At 59.8% G+C, this 12,032-nt stretch overlaps 1 protein-coding gene across 2 annotated transcripts in view; it reads left to right on the top strand.

The window, feature by feature from the left end:
* The first annotated feature begins 167 nt into the window (after positions 1 to 167).
* Positions 168 to 12,032, top strand: part of cep131 (centrosomal protein 131) — a 12,522-nt gene continuing 657 nt past the window's right edge. Inside the window, exons 1-30 of one of the 2 annotated variants that reach the window (XM_086140084.1) lie at positions 168 to 317; positions 1,144 to 1,467; positions 1,655 to 1,737; positions 2,815 to 2,929; positions 3,381 to 3,508; positions 3,771 to 3,875; positions 4,143 to 4,325; positions 4,396 to 4,513; positions 4,584 to 4,700; positions 4,832 to 5,006; positions 5,080 to 5,189; positions 5,336 to 5,422; positions 5,500 to 5,623; positions 5,775 to 5,872; positions 6,244 to 6,405; positions 6,485 to 6,676; positions 6,745 to 6,882; positions 6,975 to 7,100; positions 7,181 to 7,297; positions 7,408 to 7,437; positions 7,640 to 7,742; positions 7,808 to 8,009; positions 8,756 to 8,863; positions 9,110 to 9,227; positions 9,323 to 9,397; positions 9,463 to 9,605; positions 9,688 to 9,865; positions 9,940 to 10,136; positions 10,210 to 10,270; positions 11,752 to 12,032. The exon at positions 11,752 to 12,032 is cut by the window's right edge and continues 657 nt beyond it. In XM_086140084.1, the coding sequence (XP_085996210.1) occupies positions 1,279 to 1,467; positions 1,655 to 1,737; positions 2,815 to 2,929; positions 3,381 to 3,508; positions 3,771 to 3,875; positions 4,143 to 4,325; positions 4,396 to 4,513; positions 4,584 to 4,700; positions 4,832 to 5,006; positions 5,080 to 5,189; positions 5,336 to 5,422; positions 5,500 to 5,623; positions 5,775 to 5,872; positions 6,244 to 6,405; positions 6,485 to 6,676; positions 6,745 to 6,882; positions 6,975 to 7,100; positions 7,181 to 7,297; positions 7,408 to 7,437; positions 7,640 to 7,742; positions 7,808 to 8,009; positions 8,756 to 8,863; positions 9,110 to 9,227; positions 9,323 to 9,397; positions 9,463 to 9,605; positions 9,688 to 9,865; positions 9,940 to 10,136; positions 10,210 to 10,270; positions 11,752 to 11,823 (3,654 nt within the window). In that variant the 5' untranslated portion in view covers positions 168 to 317; positions 1,144 to 1,278 and the 3' untranslated portion in view covers positions 11,824 to 12,032. The remainder of the gene's footprint in view (positions 318 to 1,143; positions 1,468 to 1,654; positions 1,738 to 2,814; positions 2,930 to 3,380; positions 3,509 to 3,770; positions 3,876 to 4,142; positions 4,326 to 4,395; positions 4,514 to 4,583; positions 4,701 to 4,831; positions 5,007 to 5,079; positions 5,190 to 5,335; positions 5,423 to 5,499; positions 5,624 to 5,774; positions 5,873 to 6,243; positions 6,406 to 6,484; positions 6,677 to 6,744; positions 6,883 to 6,974; positions 7,101 to 7,180; positions 7,298 to 7,407; positions 7,438 to 7,639; positions 7,743 to 7,807; positions 8,010 to 8,755; positions 8,864 to 9,109; positions 9,228 to 9,322; positions 9,398 to 9,462; positions 9,606 to 9,687; positions 9,866 to 9,939; positions 10,137 to 10,209; positions 10,271 to 11,751) is intronic. The other variant, XM_086140085.1, reaches the window with a different exon arrangement.

The raw sequence follows: 12,032 nt of genomic DNA, 5'->3' as shown, positions 1-12,032 counted from the left end.
TGTGGCTCGCCTCCACTCAACGCCCCGCCCCCTTTCCGCGTTGCCCCGCCAACCGTTTGACAGACAGCTCGTCTCGGCCAATCTGCAGCCGCGCAGTCGCCGCGGACGCTCCCTCTCGACCAATCGCGCTTGTCGAGGGGCGGGCGCTTTGTCCCCCGGTCGCCACAGCGCTGCCCGGGCAGCCAGTACACTGTCCCCCGGTCGGCGGAGCACTTTCGCCCGGGAAGCGGAGAAGAGCGGAGGATTAAAAGATAAAAAACACACACAACAGAGATTATCGGAGGGATTATCCACCATGGTGCCGTCCGGATTGTGAGGTAAGTATGGAATTCCGCCCGCCGGACGTCTCCGAAGAGACGCGTCGTTGTTGCCTGTTAGCTAGTAATGGTCGACTCGGAAACCGTTTTATTCTCCCCCTCCGCTGTTCTTAAATTAAATAAACTTTGTGTTTAATATCATTTCCCTTTTATTCCCATTCCGTGTAAAAATGTTAAATCTTTCACCGCGAGGGGACTCCAGGGAGTGAAATGCGCTTCAAACACCGGAGAGTAGCTTTTATATATATATATTTTCCCCCCAAAAGGTAACTCAACTATTAGCATCAGCGTGTTCCCGTTCACCGTTAGGTCCCAGCCTCAAGTCTCGCGGTGTTTTGGTTTGTTATTGTTTACAAGAAGCTCCTCGGTTCGCCCACCTTCAAACCCACGCTTTAGGACAATCTGGAGTTTTAGGCTTTAATAATGACACTATGAATGTAGAAAAGTCTACGTCAGTGAGCCAGAACCTCTATCTAATCTTCTCCTCTCCATCCATAAACCTCCTCTGGTCTTCCTCCTCAGCGTCCTTCCACCCAGATCTTCTCCATCCCTCCTGTGTCCGAACCATCTCAGTCTGACTTTATCTCCTGAACATCTGACATCCACTGTCCCTCCGATGGACTCATTCCTGGTCCTCCCAAAGAGGAACCTCCATGTCCTCATCTCTGTGATTGCTTCTCCACCCTGTCCTCCTCCACCTTCTTCACCTCCGCTCACTCTCATCCATGCTGTCTTGCTGCTGCTAACCTCCATCCCTCCACCTCTTTGGATGTTCCTCCACTTTCTTACGGTGGTTCTAACTAGAACATCTAATCTTCCTCCACAGTTGTAAACACCTTCTGTTGATGGTTACCCTGGCGACCAACTCCTCCTCCTCCTCCTCCTCCTCCTCCATCCTCGTCTTCTCTTTTTTTGGGCTGTGCGTCACCCGGCTTAGCCCGAGGGGACCGGAGTCGGCGACATGATGCACGCCACGCGGGGCCCGTCCTCCATCTCGACGTCGCCGCCGGAGGACGCCCTGGATCTCAGCCTGTCGGGCTCCCAGCTCGCCATGGCCAAGCGGCCCAGCAGCGCCTCGCCGGGGAAGTGCTTCACCCGCTCCGTGTCGGTGTCGGTGGCGAGCGACGGCCGGGGGAAGCGCAACACGCTGGTGAGTGTTTAGAAGCCGCCGTCAGAACGGGAGGGAGAGCTGGAACTACAAATATGGCGTCCGTCAACTGGCCTCACTTCCCAGGAGGGAAACGTTTTTGTCCGGGAGCGCGTCGAAGGCATCATGTGACACTGAGGCTCCGCCCCCAGAGCTGCACCCACTAATCGCACCCATGTAACTGTCATAGGGTGATGGTGGCCAGCGCTCCATCAAGAACCTGAGGAGGTCCAACAGCACCACGCAGGTCAACCAGCAGGCCACCAGTTTGAGGTACACACACACACACACACACACACACACACCCGTCCACAGTGCTGGTCAGATAAGTGTCTCCATGATGGTTACAGTAATCATGGAAGCAACATCTGAGCGTCAGGTAGAGCACGTCCATGCCTGGGCAATGTTGTCACCGGACGACGGCGCCGCCAGAAGGTGACAGGTGGCGGGCGGATGTGAGGTCAGAGTGGGCGGGGCTTCTGGGCGCCGTACCTGCTGAGCTGTCAATCAGCCGGGCGGCAGCTGCAGCCTCGCTCTCCCCGCTGGGGCCGCAGGGGGAAGCACAGGCTTTGTCCTGGAGGGGAGGGGAGGGACCCCGGGGTCAGGCTACACACACACACACACACACACACGCACACACACACACACACACGCACGACAGCAGGCCATGAATGGAGAAGTGTGTGTGCACACACTCTGCTTCTATTGTCCTATCAACCCCCCTGCCCCTGAGAGTGCAACGCTGAGGAGGTTTAAATTTAAAGACACACACACACACACACACACACATACACACACACACACACGCACACACACACTCTCCCCAAGTCATCAGGGGGTTCTCCTCCCTCCTCCAAGCATCCGTCCTCTACAAGTGGAGGAATGTGCTGCCTGAAAAGATTCTGAAGGGGCCAGCTGGCCAGACACACACACACACACGCACACTCAAGCATGCACACACACACACACACACACACACACACACACACATAATCAAGCACACGCGCACACACACACACACACACATTCATCATCCATCTCCATGCAGACGCAGCAACAGGGCAGACAGGAGGGTGACCCTGTCGCCGGGGAAAGGCTGCTAACAAACATAATGAGCACACACACACACACACACACACACACACACACACTCTCAGCTGTCATACTGGATTCCAGCACTAGATCTTGACCAGGGAGTGGCAGGTGTGTTCACATCGCATGTAAGTCCTCTGGATCTCACCACATTCTGGTGCACACATGCAGTGACGTCCCTGTGTGTGTATGTGTGTGTGTGTGTGTGTGTGTGTGTGTGTGTGTGTGTGTGTGTGTGTGTGTGTGCATGTGTCCCAGCCTGGACCAGAGCAGCAGCGACTACCTGACCCTGTTGGACAGCAGCCCCGACGGCCACGTGAAGCTGTCCGGCCTCAGCAAGGCCTCCTCTGACAGGACCACCTGGAACATCCTGGTACTTTGTCCTCGCCGCTCCTCCAACCTTCAGGCTGAAGAGCCGCCGTGGACGTCTGGCTCGTCCCTCCCGCAGAAGGAGGTGGAAAGCTCAGCTTCCGCTCCCGAGCGCCGTGGAAAGTTTTCCAGCTGCCTTCTCCGTGTGAAGAACCAGCAGAGCGTGATGAGAGAACCTTCAGACGTCCGCGGCGGATTCTCACTCTGACGCCGCCAGAAGATCCGGGCAGATTAACACGGTGCTCGGAGCCTCCACCTCAGAGCCAGAAGGTTCCCGGGTGGATTCTCAAAGGGGGCCTTCCTGTGCGGAGGGTCTGCGTGGGGTTCTCCGGGTTCCTCCGAATGCAGGAGGTCCACTGGAGATGTGTGGATGAGATGGTGAATGAATGAAAGAATGAATGAAGGTGAGATGTTTGGAGCTCCTCCTAGCTTAGCTCACCACGCTAATGTTCCAGGACGACCAGCCGCGGGCGTTCCTGGCCGTCTCCAGCCCTCGCAGCACCGGCAGCGCCGACTCCCCCACCGGGCCCAGGAGACGGGAGCCCGCCATCTCCCTGGCCGCCACCTTCACCGCCAACAACAGGTGACACACACACACACACACACACACACACACACACACACACACACTGATGTCAGGAGTATGAAACCTCTGCTGCGTCAGAGCCATCTTGGCTCAAACCAGAGCCAAGATGGTGGCCACCCGTGTCAGGAGTCTAACCTGCACCACCACATTCTGGCTCTGATCTACCAGTGTGATAACACACACACACACACACACACACACACACACACACACACACTCTGCTGGCTAGAAATGTGTGTTTCTTCCCTCCCCGCCCCAGGAGCAACAAGGGCGCCGTGGGCAACTCGGTTACCACCATCCTCCACAACAACTACTCGGAGAAGCCGCTGACGCCCAAGAGCTCCAACCAGAAGCCCTCCTTCAAGTATGTGCCCGGGGTCAAAGGTCACGGGGTCGGCCGGGGAGAAGACTCCATCTTTGTTTGGACCATGTGTGAGACGTTCGAGAGGTGGTGTAGATGCAGGGTGGAGGCCTCCTGGTCTCCGCTCCTCTGTCCACCTCACCTCCTCAGTGTTTCCTGGATACGCATGATTATAGAGTTCCTTCTGTCTTTCTTTCCTTCGATACTTTTTTCCTCATTTCTTTGTTTCCTTTCCTTCCCTTCTTTCCTTCCTCCTGTCGTCCACCTCAGTAACCTCCTGAAGGCCACCGCCAACGACGACGCCTCGCTGGAGAACGGCTCGGTCACCAAGTCCCAGAAGAACTTCTCCTCCCTGTCCTCCAACAACAAGGGTCCGGGTCGGTCCCCGCGGGGGTCCAGCCCGGTCCAGGCGTCCCCGCGGAGGAGGGAGGTGTCGGAGGAGGAGGCCGAGAGGTCCGTCCCGTCCCCCCCCCGCGATCCGGGACCGGCCGGCGCGTCCTGACCCGTCTCCTCTCCGCCGCAGGTTCATCCAGCAGGTGAACCAGGCGGCCGTCACCATCCAGCGCTGGTACAGACGCCACGCCGCCGGGCGCCGCGCCGGGGCCACGGCTCTCAGACGCATCCTCGCCACCAAGAGAAAGGTATCTCCCGTCTCCGGGCCGGGGGGTCGGAAGCGAGCCGGGCCGTAACCCCGGCGTCTGCCTGCGGTAGGAGTGGCAGGAGCGAGCGGAGGACGACGGGCGGCGGGAGCAGCAGAAGAAGAAGGACGAGGACAGGAGGCGGATCCGCGAGGAGAAGGCCCGGCTGGCTCGGCTCGCCGCCATCCAGGTCCCGTTCCCTCGCCGTCGCTCCGGACGCCGCCGTCCGTCTTCTCGGAGGTCCCGCGGCCGACCCTCTGGCGTCCGGCCCCGCGGCGGTCCTTTAACGGAGCTCTGCCTCCCCCCGCTGGTCCACCGCAGGAGCTGCAGCAGAAGAGGGCCCTGCAGGTGTCGGAGGTGCGGCGCGCCGCCGACGTGCAGCTGGAGAGCCTGAGGCAGGCGGCGGGGGGGCGCAGGAAGCCCTCCAGGACCTCCGCGGCCTCCCAGAGCAACAACGGCCCCGCCGCCCCCCCCGACCTCAAAGCCAAGAACACGGGTTCGTCCGTCCGCTCAATCTGGTCAGAAGTCCTCCTGGAAGCTCCTTCACCCGCCGGCCTCGGTCTCCTCAGATCACACCGCGAGGGCGGCGGCGGCGGCGGCGGGGACGGACTCGGGCCGGCTCGGCTTCGGAGACGTCACCCCGGAAACGGCCGACCACACAGGCGCTCAGAGCCACCAGGTGAGCGGACGACCCGGAGGACTCGGGAGGAGCCGGGACTCGACTCAGGTCCGCCACATCGGTGCCTCGGCGGATCTGGTTGTAAGATCTCCCAGGTCCAGGTGGTCCTGCACCTCCGGCTCAGGCTGCTGATCCTCCCCGTGCAGGTGGACGTGCACCCGGAGCTGCAGCGGCAGGACGTGGACAGGAGGCCGGCCCGGAAGGAGAAGTGTCGCCCCCCGGACGCCCCCCAGGTGACCCCCTGACCGCACCGCACCTCCTGGAGGTCTCGGCGCTCGAGCGCTCAGCCGCCGTCTTCCCCTTAACGCAGGAGGTGCAGCCGGAGGTCCCGAGGTCGGGGGGCCGCAGGAAGACCCCCAGGGTCGATCGGAGCCCGGCGTCCCCGAGCGACGACGGCCCCGCCTCCCCGACGGCCGTCAAAGCCAAGAACACGGGTGGGTCCCCCGGGACCGTCGCCCCCCCGCCCGCCCCCGGCCTGGCACTAACCACCCCTGGCGCTAACCACCCCTGGCACTAACCACCCCTGGCACTAACCACCCCTGGCACTAACTACCCCTGGCACTAACCACCCCGTCTCCCCGCCAGACGCCAACCTGAAGGCGGAGGACGGCCTGGCCGAGCCGTCTGGATTCAGATCCGTCTCTCCGGCCGTCTCCAACTGCAGAGGCTCCCAGTCCTCGCAGGTAGGAACTGTCTCACACCTCCAGTGGAACCGTCGCTTCCAGACCTTCAAGCCCTACATAAATAGCGTTTAGACGTAACGCGGAGCAAAGTGCACGTTGTGTTTAGCGTAGCATTGTAGCATCAAGTGTGTCAGTTTGTAAAAACCGCCGCCGCCATCTTTGTCCCGTCTTCAAGGTAAACACACATCATGAAACTCTTGTTATTGTTACCTAGAACGTTCTTATCTAAAAGTGTGCGACTGATCCGGGTCTGGATGGGATGAAGAGCGTGACGCGTCTTCCAGCGGGAGGTTTAATCAGCGGCCGGAGTGGATCCGTCACAGAAGGTCCGCTCCTCGATACATGACGCGCACTGACCCCGTATCCCGCAGGAGATCCTCCGGAGGTCGGTGAGCGTGGAGGACCAGCGGCAGGCGTCCTCCTCCAAGACCACCCTCCACGAGCTGCTGGACACCCTGAAGCTGCTGGAGGAGCCCGAGAGGCCGCGGGCGTCCAAGAGCTACGGCAAGGACAAGTACGCCTGGATCGACGAGGTGGGTGAGCGGCCGGAAGCGTCCGAGGGCGGGCGACGCCTCCGGCCGCTAGATCTTCACCGCGTCGTCCTCGTCCAAGGACGGGGACTCCACCTCCCTGACGGCGGACAACCTGGAGCGCCACGGCCAGCTGAGCCTCCACCCGCCGCTGCCCCGCGGCGCCGCCCTGCTGTCGGAGGCCAAGCTGCAGAGCATCATGAGCTTCCTGGACGAGATGGAGAAGTCGGAGCAGGAGAGGCCGCGCTCCATCACCTCGGGCTCGCACAGAGAGGTGGGGCTCGCCGGCGGGGGGGTCGGGTCCGGGACGGCGGGTCCTGAAGGCGGCGCCGTGTCTCCCAGGCCGTCCTGTCGGAGGAGGAGCTGGCCGGCGTGGAGCAGGCCTCGGCCACCGCCGCCGAGCTGGGCACGTCCATGATGAGGACCAAGCTGGAGCTGGAGGAGAAGAAGCGCACCGTGGTGATGCTGCAGGCCGCTCTGGTGAGGAGGTGGAGAGGACGGGGCGGGACGGGACGGGACGGTACCGCCGTCACGCCGCCACGCCGCTCACGCCCGCCGCCGTTCCTCCTCAGGCCCAGCAGAGGGAGCTGACGGTGCAGCACGTCAAGGAGACGGAGCGCGAGCTGAGCAGGAGCTTCCAGCTGCAGAAGGAGCAGTACGAGTCCACCATCCAGAGGCACCTGACCTTCATCGACCAGGTGACCGGGTGACCCGGCGCTCCTCGTGCGCGCCGGCCCGCCTCCTCCTCACCGCCTCCTCCTCCTCCGTCCGCCTCCAGCTCATCAGCGACAAGAAGGCCCTGAGCGAGCGCTGCGAGGGCGTGGTGGGCGAGCTGAAGCAGGTGGACCAGAAGTACACCAGGAAGATCTCCCAGATGCAGGAGCAGCACGAGATGGTGAGCGGCGGCCGCCGCCTTCCGCCCGCCGCCCCGCCGCTTCCCCTCCACCGACGCCGCTTCTCTATTTTTAACTGTCTGCTGTGTCTCCCGCTGCGCTCCGGCTTCAGGTCTGGCAGGTTCTGGGCCCGCTGTGCGAGGTAACCCTCCTTCTTCTGCTGCTCCTCCCTCACCGCTCTCATTCCAACCTTTGTTTCCTCCGTCCGCCGCCGTCCGTCTGCATGTGAGTCTCCATCGTACGGTGTTTCTCGAGGAGCGCCGCCGCGCACGGCCGCGCCCCCTCCCCCCCCTCCTCCCCTGCCGCCCTCCGGTCAGCTGACCCCCCGACCCGTCTCCCCGCAGGAGATCAAGAAGCTGAAGGAGCTGATGAGCGCCTCGGAGAAGATCCGCCGCGAGAAGTGGATCGACGAGAAGACCCGCAAGATCAAGGAGATCGCGGTGAAAGGTGCGCGGATCTTCTCCGTGCGCGGGAGGAGGTCCGCGCACGCCGACCCTCCGCCTCCCTTGCAGGCCTGGAGCCCGAGATCCAGAAGCTGGTGTCCAAACACAAGCAGGAGCTGAAGAGGCTGCGCTCGCTGCACGAGGCGGAGCTGCTGCAGGCCGAGCAGCGCGGCGAGCAGCGCTTGGCGCGCCAGGGGGAGGAGCTGAGGCTGCAGCAGGAGAAGGACAGGGAGGAGGCCTGTCACAGGGAGAGGGAGCTGGCCAGGCAGAGGTGAGGGACCTTCAGCAACATCTGCTCCTGCTTCCAGAAGCGGGCCTGGGCTCGTCTAGACCATCTAGATCTTCACCTTTCTGACCCCGAGGACCATTTGTTTCAGTACAGAGTGGCCCAGGGCCCATGAATATCATTTTAATATATATTATGATTAATAATATTATATTATGTATTATTTAGTAGGTTTCTTACTTTGTGCCACCCGTCTGGCTACGAGCGAGCTAGCTTTCAGTGCACGTTTAGAGTTGACAGTCAGTGACACCATCCATCTTCTCTGCATCTGCAGCCCGGCTTCAGTGCTTCGTTAGACAGCGTTAACACACACTCCACACACTCCACACACTCCACACACTCCACACACTCCACACACTCCACACACTCCACACACTCCACACACTGGGCGCTACCTCCGTTTACCAAGCTGTACTTCATGAAGTCGGGATTGGACTTGCGCAAAAATGTCCTTTTTGGCGGGGGGTCGTCTTCATTTTTTCGTTTTAAATATTTCTCCATCTTGTTTGTTTCCAGCTAGCTGAGTGTCTTCTTCTCCTTATTTATGCAGCTGGTTAAAGTAACAACTGACTAGTTATTGCGTCCTGCAGCCTCGCAGCACACGGACAAAACTGATGTTTTTGCGGCCCACTAGGTGGCACTCGGGGCCGCGGCCCTATGGTTAAGAATCACTGCTCTAGAGCGCGCGTGTGTGTGTGTGTGTGTGTGTGTGTGTGTGTGTGACCCGGCAGGTATGAGAAGCAGCTCCAGGAGGAGGAGGTGTCCCTGCAGCAGCAGAGGAGGAGACTCTACAAGGAGGTGGCCGACGAGAAGGAGCGTCAGGCCCAGCTGGCGGCCAGGTGGGGTCAGAGGTCACAAGTGTGTGTGTGTGTGTGTGTGTGTGTGTGTGTGTGTGTGTGTGTGTGTGTGTGTTTGTGTGTGTGTGTGTGAGTGTGTGTGTGCATCTCCAGTGACCTCGCTGATTGACGCCAATGAGTAGATATCTCGAATCTGCATCTCCATGGTGAAGGCTTTGGGATTGAGGTGTATGTTTGTGTGTGTGTGTGTGTGTGTGTGTGTGTGTGTGTGTGTGTGTGTGCGCGCAGGCAGCGCTGCGAGCTGGAGGAGGTGCGGCGGCAGCTGGAGGAGAACAGCTCCCTGGCGGGCCGGGCTCTCCGGGAGGAGCTGGACAGGAGCAGGGAGGAGCAGGAGCGACGCCACCAGGTGAGGACGCCACCTGGGAGAAGGAGGACCACCGCCATCCTCCTGGAGGAGCTGAGTGTGTGAGTGTGTGTGTGTGTGTGTGTGTGTGTGTCCAGGTGGAGATGAAGGCCCTCCAGGAGCGTCTGGACGTGGAGAAGCTGGCCTGGGAGGAGAGCTACAAGAAGAAGGAGGTGGGTGGCGCCGGCGGGAGGTCCGTGTGTCCCGGGGAGCCGAGCTGACGAGGCTCCGCCCACAGGAGGCGTGGCTTCTGAGCCGCGAGCGCGAGCTGAGGGACGAGCTGCGGCGAGAGCGGGACAAGGAGATCGAGCTGGCCATCTGGACGCTGGAGGAGGAGACCAGCAAGGACAAGGAGGAGTGCGAGCGAGCCGCCGACAACAGGTGGGTGTTCGACGCCTCCCCGTCCCGACGGCCGGGAAGCCGGCGAAGCTCGAATCCATCGGAAAGTTTCCGCCGCCGCCAGGGTGAAGCGGGTGCGCGAGAAGCTGGAGGCGGAGCTCCGGGAGGCGGAGCGCTCGGAGCGCGACGCCGTGGAGAAGCAGCAGCAGCTGCGCAAGCGTCAGATGGAGACGGAGGGCGAGCTGATCCGCCTGGAGGGCCTCCTGCGCCAGAAGGAGCAGGAGATCCAGGACGTGACCCAGGTGAGCTCCGCTGCAGACGCCTCGCCGCACGCCGCACGCCACCGGACCTTCTCAACGCCCTCCTCCCCCGCCAGACCAGGGACAAGCTGGCGGAGGAGCGGCGAGGCCTGGCCGACATCATCCGCCGGGAGTTCGCCGAGAGGCTGGTGCAGACGGAGGAGGAGAACCGCAGGATGAAGACGGAGGTGTCGGAGGTGCGAGCCCGGCTGAGGCTGGAGCTGGAGAGGGTCTCCAGGGAGAAGGAGGAGGAGCTGGCCGAGGTGCACCAGCGGTAAGCGTGACGCGACGCCTTCGCCGGGGGGGCGGCGGCGCCCGGGACTCAACCGTCTCCACGCCTGTTCCAGCGTCAAGTCGGCCATCTTGAAGAAGGAGGAGACCGTCAACAACCTGCGGAAGCAGCACGAGGTCAGTCGCTTCCTGCCTGCGAGGGGGCGGAGTCACGGTTCTGGAGAGGCTGCTGTTTTACCAAGACGCTTTTATCTGGTTAAAACTCACCGGGGTGATTGACGGCTCACACTGATGATTGACAGCTGAGACAGATGATTGACAGCTCACACTGATGATTGACAGCTGAGACAGATGATTGACGGCTCACACTGATGATTGACAGCTCACACTGATGATTGACAGCTTACACAGATGATTGACAGCTTACACAGATGATTGACGGCTGAGACCGGGGGTCCCCAAACCTTTTCCCACGAGGGCCAAATAACTTCTCCCTTCCTTGACGGGTGCCGGGCCAGTTTGGGAGAAAAAGTGTGGCGATCGCAGAGGCGTCTAAACGTAAACATTTATTGTTTTCCAGAAAGCCACCCAGAACCAAAAAGGAACCCTTCCTGGGATCTTCAAAATCAGAAAATAAATCGTAACATTATTAATGAAATAAATAATAACCAATAACCCTTTTCAAGTTTTTCACAGAAATAAAGACTTAGGAGCATTAACTCTCTTAGACACTCCTGTTTGCAGCTCTCGTATCAAATCCACTGTGAAAAGCAGAAAGCAGCGATGAAACCCAACGGATACCGACACATTTCCACATCAGTGTGGTTGTAGAACAGATTTTATCCCAGTAGATTTCATTGTGATTATATTTGTTTGTACTCAGAACGGCTCTTTCAAGACAGAAAAGTCAGCTTACCAATATATGTTCAATATATGTTCATCTCGATCAGACGTGGAGACGCAGTTTCACTCGGAGCTCCGTCTGTCGTGATGCTAACAAGCGAAGACCCGTCCAGGTGCAACTCCTGCACGCTTTGACATATTTTGCCAAGAATATTCTCCCCTGGTCGTCCCTCTGAGCCTCGGAGGGCGGCCGGATGCGGGATTCATAGCGTCGACGCAGGATTTATCCTTTGAATTCAGCCGCCGTCTCTTGACAGATGAGACATAAAACCTTTTCTCTGAATTAAACAGATAAAAAATAATGCAGGTTAAAGACCCTGCATTCTGAACACTGTAAGCTGCGCGTCTGCACGACCGCGCACTGCTCCAGCGAATAAAATCCAAGCTGAACTGGAAAGAAAACAAATGTATTCAATTTATTAACAGTTCAGCTTTGCTGTGCGCGGAGAAGAAGTGCACGATCGTGCAAACGTGCAGCTCAGAGGGAGCAGCGATTCTCAATCTATTTATCTCTTCCCTATTCTATTCGCCATTATTCCGTGTTATTTGTCAGGGGTGTGTGCAGTGTTTATTTTGTTTTTAAGGGAGTGGTTTCAGACCAGGCTGGAACAGAATGCGGACGAATCACAGAGTGAAAAAAAAACATCATAAATCATAAAGTTTGGGCTCCGCCGGCTCAGACGGACGATCGCTAACACGCCGATCGACGTCTCGTCCTGGACGACTGACGGACGACCCGCTTGTTTCTCCCGCAGGCTGCGCTGAAGAGGGCCGACCACCTGGAGGCGCTGTGGGAGCAGCAGAGGAAGCAGCTGCTGGAGAAGTGAGGCGGTGGACGCCGGTCCTTCCGGTCCTTCCGGTCCTCCCCCCCCGCCCCCCCGCCTCCAACAACCCTTGTTTACTCACCGACAAGACTGAACCTGCGGAGCCTCGTCTGGAGGTTTGTCCCCTCGCTGAGGAGCTCCGGACCCTGGAGAGGCTCTGAGACGCCCGAGCGGGAGGTCAGAGGTCAGAGCAGGGAGAGGGGGCGGGGCCG

The sequence above is a fragment of the Fistularia commersonii genome, chromosome 32 (assembly GCF_037954325.1).
Source record: "Fistularia commersonii isolate RoL2024-O1a breed Wild chromosome 32, RoL_Fcom_v1.0, whole genome shotgun sequence".
In the NCBI taxonomy this organism is placed as follows: Eukaryota; Metazoa; Chordata; class Actinopteri; order Syngnathiformes; family Fistulariidae; genus Fistularia; species Fistularia commersonii.
Note: the sequence above shows the minus strand (reverse complement) of the source record. Positions and strands in the feature narration are given on the sequence as shown.